General features: G+C 55.8%; 1 protein-coding gene across 1 annotated transcript; it reads right to left on the bottom strand.

Moving 5' to 3' along the window:
• Positions 1-1,043: 1,043 nt before the first annotated feature.
• On the bottom strand, positions 1,044-5,522 carry LOC144727892 (solute carrier family 35 member G1-like). Its single transcript, XM_078607031.1, has 5 exons — positions 5,468-5,522; positions 3,638-4,054; positions 2,733-3,061; positions 1,972-1,975; positions 1,044-1,597 (listed from the first exon to the last, which is right to left on the bottom strand). The coding sequence occupies exons 1-5, from the start codon at positions 5,520-5,522 to the stop codon at positions 1,044-1,046; spliced, it is 1,359 nt and encodes a 452-aa protein (XP_078463157.1).
• Positions 5,523-6,494: the final 972 nt, after the last annotated feature.

Consider the following 6,494-nt stretch of genomic DNA (forward strand, 5'->3'; position numbering starts at 1 on the left):
GACTGCACCTGGAGATGCTGGGGCAGGGACGTGCGTGTCGGAGTAAGAGGCGGTGTTGGATGGGTCACGGGAACAAATCAATTGGGAGGTTTTGAGTCTGGACGTCAACAGTGGCAGGGGGAGTCCGATGGCACGGACGGCTCGGGAACGGGACGGGAGGTTGAATCGCCAAACCACTTGGGGTCGACCTTCATCCAGCAGCGGAGAGAGCACGGGTGACGAGTTGATGCGTCCTTTCTCTCGCGTACCGTCCTCCTTGCCGCCGTCTTGTCTCGCGCGACCGGTCTCCGTTCTGTGTCTGCCGTTCTGTTTGCCTCCAGCTTCACATCAATTACAATTTTAACTCAACGTAGCCTGCAGAAGAAGGGTGGGCGGGCCAAACCATCCATCGAGGCGAAGCTCACTTGCAACTTTTCAATGAAACTTTATTTAAAACGGCGGAGGGGGCGGGGGGGGAAATAAAATCTGCGGAAGCGGTTCGTGGCCCCAGGACATTCGCGGAGCCAGGCGAGGGGAATTCCCGCGGTGCTCCTGCGGATTTCTAAATTCGCGTCACCCCCCCCCCCCCACATTGACCCCCTCGGCGTCTTGCGGCTCTCGGTCGGCCGACGTCTGGTGACCCGCGGCTTGGCGCCTCGCTGCGACCGGATCTCAAGACGCTTCTTCACAACCTGAGCAGACTGCACATTGGGGTCGAGGTGGGGGGGGGGGGCTCTGGTGAAGGGAATGCGGAGGCAGCGCGACACCGCGCTAGAGGAGCACCGACGATGACCACAAGCCGCTAAGAGCATCGTCGTTGGCATTTGCTTGCACTGCGTCGATATTCCGTTCGAAGTGATTTCTACGTTCAACTCATTTGTGTGTTTAGCGCGAGCAGCAGCAACAGCAGCTCGGAATAGGACACTGAGCAGGGCGGTCTGAGTGCAATGTCAACTTGCGGCGACGGTGGTGGTGGCCGAGCTTGAGGTTGGTGCCTCCCGCTTCTCACAGAGAGGCTGCTGGCGGTCGTGACGAGGGCGAGTCTGCCGAGAGCCCCACGTGCTCTAAGACGCCGTCAAAAGCCGCTCCCGATCCGACTCCGATCCCTCGGGCCCCGCGGACCTTCGCTCGGCCTCCCGGGGCCCCTGCCTCTTCTTCACCAGGGCGGCCCCCGCCGCGCTCAGGGCCACGCACGCCGCGCCCACGACGCTCAGGGGCCCCGGGAGCCCCTCGTCCAACATCGCCGCCTGGGCCACCGTGGCCAGGAGGACGTCGCAGGTGCGGATCGCCGCCACCAGTCCGGCGCCCTCCAGCTGCAGGGCCCGCGCCAGCGACAGCTGCCCCAGGGCGGCCACGGGCCCCGTGAGGACGAGGGCGGCGCGGGCCCACGGAGGGTCGCAGGGCAGCGGGCACGGCAGGGAGGGCCGCGCCGGCGGCGGCAGCAGCAGCAGCAGCAGCAGGGACTGCGCCGTGCCCGCGAGGGCGATGGCCCAGGTGGAGGCGAGGAGGCTCGCCGAGTCGCCCAGGAGACGCAGGCACACGAAGGCTCCCGCCGAGCAGAGCGCGCTGAAGAGGGCGGCCAGGGAGCCGAGCAGGCGCACGGTCGCCGCGGGGCCGTCTGCGGGGTGACGCGGGGTGGGGGGGGGCAGAGGAGGGGATGGGAAGACGGTGGTCAGGACGTGGGAATGAATGAAAAAAGACGAAAGGAATGCGCGAATTTACGAAGAATTGCAATCATAGCCGCCACAATCACCAACAATGCCATCATCATACTCTGGTTCTTTCGGTAACAAAATAATAGAACGCGACGTTTCGATTGCAACACAAGCAATCGTCATCAGGTGGGACAACCACAGCAAGAAAACAACTGCTGAAATAGGCCATCATCCTCTACCAAACCCAACTGTAGCCTCTGTCACCACCACCATTCCAATCGTCACAGCGGTGCGAATCTGCTGCCTTGGTTGCTACTGTTGGGCGTGTTATTTGGACTTTGCTGGAGTCGCGGACAAAATGTTTTCTTAATCGGAAACTGCATGGGCCTTGGTAAAGACATGGTGATCATTAAAATAGCCTTTCTCATTCTCAGCATCATCAACATCATCAGCAGCAGTAGCAACATCATGGTCAGGGGTCTGCAACCAAAATATCAAGAAGAGACATTTGGGTTTTTTTCGAATTCCGTAAGAGACTCGATATTTCAAGAGCCACCGGTTTGCCGAGCCCCTTGATCCGTGACCATCACAATTATAACAGCTACAGGACTAACACCACCATCTGCTTCACCCATGGGTGAAGTTTGGGGGGGGAGTGCACAGACAACGCCCTCCCAAACTGGGCACCTTTATGACTTTGTTTTCAGTAGTTTACAATTAAGATCACAAATTAATGACACGCACCCTCGATTCCTAAAGCGAAGTCAAACTCCGCCTTGGCCACCGCTCTCATTCTAGATTTGAAGCTTTCGTGACTGCAAGGATTCATACTCTTAGGTTTTTTCGGTAAAGTCACGTGGGTACAAAAATAAAATTAATAAAAGTAAAATAAAAATCACGACGTTTCGGAGGCAACACAAGCTTCCGTCTTCAGGTGGAACCGTCACAGCACGCTTGCTGAAGACGGAGGCTTGTGTTGCCTCCGAAACGTCGTGATTTTTATTTTATTTTACTTTTATTAATTTTAATGTTTTACCTACGTGACTTTACCGAAAAAACCTAAGAACACGCTAGCTGTATCAAGTGAGAAGGACCACTCTCATCATCACCGCCCCTGCAATCATCACCGCCATCGTCGTCGCTGCCGAAGATCACGGCTGGCCTCGCCGCCAGCGTGACCCCGGCGAAGGCGAGCGCGCCGAGCGGAGCATCCCAGGCGCTGCACGGCTCCCCCAGCACCCCTCTGGCGATCCCGCCGGTGAGCGCGGCCCTGCTGAAGGTGATGACCGTGGCGTCGCTCAGCGGGAGGGCGCGCACGGCGACCACCACGCAGATGTTCCCCGCCGCGCCCAGCAGTCCACGCAGCAGCAGCAGCAGCCACGTGGACAGCCGCTTGCCGCTGGGAGGTGGCAGCAGCAGCAGCGGCTCTCTGTGGGGTGGGAGGGAGGGGGGGGGTTACTGATGAGGTTTGGGATGGGGGCCCGCATTCTATGGGGAAACATTTTTTTACACTTTTTTTACTGGCAAAAACACATTCCTGCGGAGGGAGCTGGTGAGAACGTTGGGTTGCTCGGTCAATGGCCAGGGTCAACGGCGGCGTGGTGTGTTCCGCAAATATGCCCGACTGTGAGGGCGGGCACAAGCCGGCGTGAGTAGGTTAAACGTTGAGTTTTATAAGGGCACCACGGGGTGACCAGCCCCTCCCCACCCAGCCCCTCCCCACCCAGCCCCACCCCTCCCACTCCCCACCCAGCCCCTCCCTCCCCTCCCCACCCAGCCCCTCCCTGCACGACGGACACAATAACCCCCTGTGGGCTGGTGTAACCAGGAGGAGGTTCCTACCAGTAAAAATCCCGAGATGTGTTTTTGTTTATGTCACCAGGTAAGGCCTCCTTGAGCGATCTCAAATGATCGCTCTCAACGAAGTGGCTTCTCGTCACGTCGACAGTTGTAGCAGCCAAAAGTCGAAATCCACGCGACCACGTGGAGAGAAACATGCACACTCCAAATGTTCAATATATAAACCAAATCGATTTCGCGGAATCGATCTGGCTCGTGCCCCCCTCGCCCCCCTCGCCTGTAGTGGATGAGCAGGGGCAGGATAAAAGCGGCCTGGAAGAAGAATCTGATGAAGGCGATTTCCAACGGAGCCACGGAATCGATTTTCTTCACCAACAGCGAGTTGACGGTCACGGCGAGGGAGGAGACCAGCGCCAGGATGATCCCCGCTCCGGGAAACGTTGTCCCGTGTCCTGCACCAGGGGTCACAGTCACTGCACCAGGGGTCACCGTCACTGCACCAGGGGTCACCGTCACTGCACCAGGGGTCACCGCCACTGCACCAGGCGTCACCGTCACTGCACCAGGGGTCACAGTCACTGCACCAGGGGTCACCGTCACTGCACCAGGGGTCACCGTCACTGCACCAGGGGTCACCGTCACTGCACCAGGGGGTCCCACTGTCTTGAATTAGGGGGTGAACTCTCCTGCATTCGGAGGTATGGGTAATAGTGAGGCTCTCGAAGGGTGCCGAGTTGGAGGTGATGGTGAAGTAATGATGATGGTGGTATTGACGGTGGTGTTGATGATGGTGGTAGTGGTGATGATGGTGGTGTTGATGGTGGTGATGTTGATGGTGGTGATGTTGATGGTGGTGTTGATGGTGGAGGTGGTAGTGATGATGATGGTGGTGGTAGTGTGATGGTGCTGGTAGTGGTGATGATGGTGGTGATGATGGTGGTAGTGGTAATGATGATGGTGGTAGTGGTGACGATGGTGGTAGTAGTAGTCGTGATGATGGTGATGATGGTAGTGGTGATAGTGATGATGGTGTTGATGGTGATGGTGATGATGGTGGTGGCCCTTACCGCCTCGTATCGACTCCTCTCGACCTCCCGTCCCTCGTCTCCGTGTCCCCGCGTCTTTGCGGCCCCAGCAGCAGCTTCCACAACCACGGCCCGGACCTCCCCTCCCCCCCACCGCTTGCTCCTCAACCTCCTCCCAACCCTCGTCCACCTCCTCGTCCACCTCGTCCACCTCCTCCTGCTCCACCAGCAGTGGCTTCGTCTCGCGGAGCTCCACAAATTTCAACGATCGCGATTTCAACCTCGCGGCCATGGTAATTGCACATACAACACAGGACCGTGTATCCCACAGTGTGTGTGTACTGTGTATCCCACAGTGTGTGTGTACTGTGTATCCCACAGTGTATACTGTGTGTACTGTGTGTACTGTGTATCCCACAGTGTGTACTGTGTGTACTGTGTGTACTGTGTATCCCACAGTGTGTGTGTGCTGTGTATCCCACAGTGTGTACTGTGTGTACTGTGTATCCCACAGTGTGTACTGTGTGTACTGTGTGTACTGTGTGTCCCACAGTGTGTGTGTGCTGTGTGTACTGTGTGTACTGTGTGTCCCACAGTGTGTGTGTGCTGTGTGTACTGTGTATCCCACAGTGTGTGCTGTGTGTGTGTGTGTACTGTGTATCCCACAGTGTGTGTGTGTACTGTGTGTATATGTATCTAGGCTTTATCGTGCGAACCAAACTCTTTCATTCAAAGGCTTCGGCGAATCGTAACTTCGTTCTCAGTAGATGATGGACACTCGCAGGGATGTGATGCTGATGGTCATCATCGTCAGCAGCAACGCGTCTACCAAAGCGCGCAAACTGCCACCGCAATTGTGACTAAACCACACGGCGGCACTGCAGTGAACCGCCGAGTTTAGGAACAAACCCGCGGGGCAGACGCCTCGGCCGGCGTCTCTGCGGGACCCGGCAGAGGCGCCGAGCCGCGCAGTCTCCCGCGGTGGAGTTCAACACGGGCACCCGGGACGTCTGGGCACGAAATCCCACTCCTGCGGCCACCACCCGAACACAAACACCACCATGGTAATTATCATTGTTAATAATGATGCCATGGTAATTATTATTATTAATGCAATGGTAATTATTATTATTGTGAATGTGATGGTAATTATTTTTATTAAAAATGCCATGGTAATTCATATTATTAATGCCATGGTAATTATTAATAATACCATGGTAATTATTATTAATAATGCCGTGGTAATTCATATTATTAATGCCATGGTAATTATTAATACTGCCATGGTAATTAATAATAATGCCATGGTAATTCATATTATTAATAATGCCATGGTAATTATGATGATTAATAATGCCATGGTAATCATTATTATTAATAATAGTGCCATGGTAATTATTATTATTGATAATGCCATGGTAATCATTATTATTGATAATGCGATAGTAATCATTATTATTGTTAATGTGATGGTAATTATTATTGTTAATGCGGACGCGGCGGTGGTGGTGATGGAGCGGTGGTGCCGCGATGCCACCAAAACCGGAGTAAATGAGCGGCAGCTGAACCGGTCCTGGGCCTCCCCTAGGTCGACTCCGCCCTCATGAGTACCTGGTGCGGTGTGCAGTAAACATCGCCACCGGGGAGACAAAGGCGGCCGGGCGTGGTGCTGTCTACCCACCCCCTCATCGTGTGCCGTTGCCGGCCTTCATAGGTGCTGCTCGCTAACAGCACTTTCCCCAATAGTCTGTGAAGGCTACACGGGGGATCTTTGTCTTTGTTGGGTGGGGGGGAGGGAGGAGGGGGGAGGGAGGGGGCGTTGTGCCCCCGGCGCGGTGACTCGGAGAAGCGTCGCGGGGCGCAGCTGCGGAGGGGGGAGATGCGTCTTAATAGAGAGACGGTGACGTCATGGTGGTGGTGATGGTGGTGGTGCAGTGATGTTGATGGTGATGATGGTGGTGGTGGTGATGATGATGTTGGTGGTGATGGTGATGATGGTGGTGGTGATGTTGGTGGTGATGATGATGATGGTGGT

This window comes from Lampetra planeri, chromosome 27, assembly GCF_965212315.1.
Source record: "Lampetra planeri chromosome 27, kcLamPlan1.2.h2, whole genome shotgun sequence".
Taxonomy (NCBI): Eukaryota; Metazoa; Chordata; class Hyperoartia; order Petromyzontiformes; family Petromyzontidae; genus Lampetra; species Lampetra planeri.

Bases quoted from the DNA above. Each gene is read 5' to 3' on its own strand.
- LOC144727892 (XM_078607031.1), bottom strand. From the start codon at position 5,522: ATGGTGGTGTTTGTGTTCGGGTGGTGGCCGCAGGAGTGGGATTTCGTG. The intron at 4,055-5,467 runs GTCCCGGGTGCC...CCCCTGGTGCAG, and splicing joins GTGGGATTTCGTGCCCAGAC to TGACGGTGACCCCTGGTGCA. The intron at 3,062-3,637 runs GTGTGCATGTTT...CACCCCACAGAG, and splicing joins TTATATATTGAACATTTGGA to AGCCGCTGCTGCTGCTGCCA.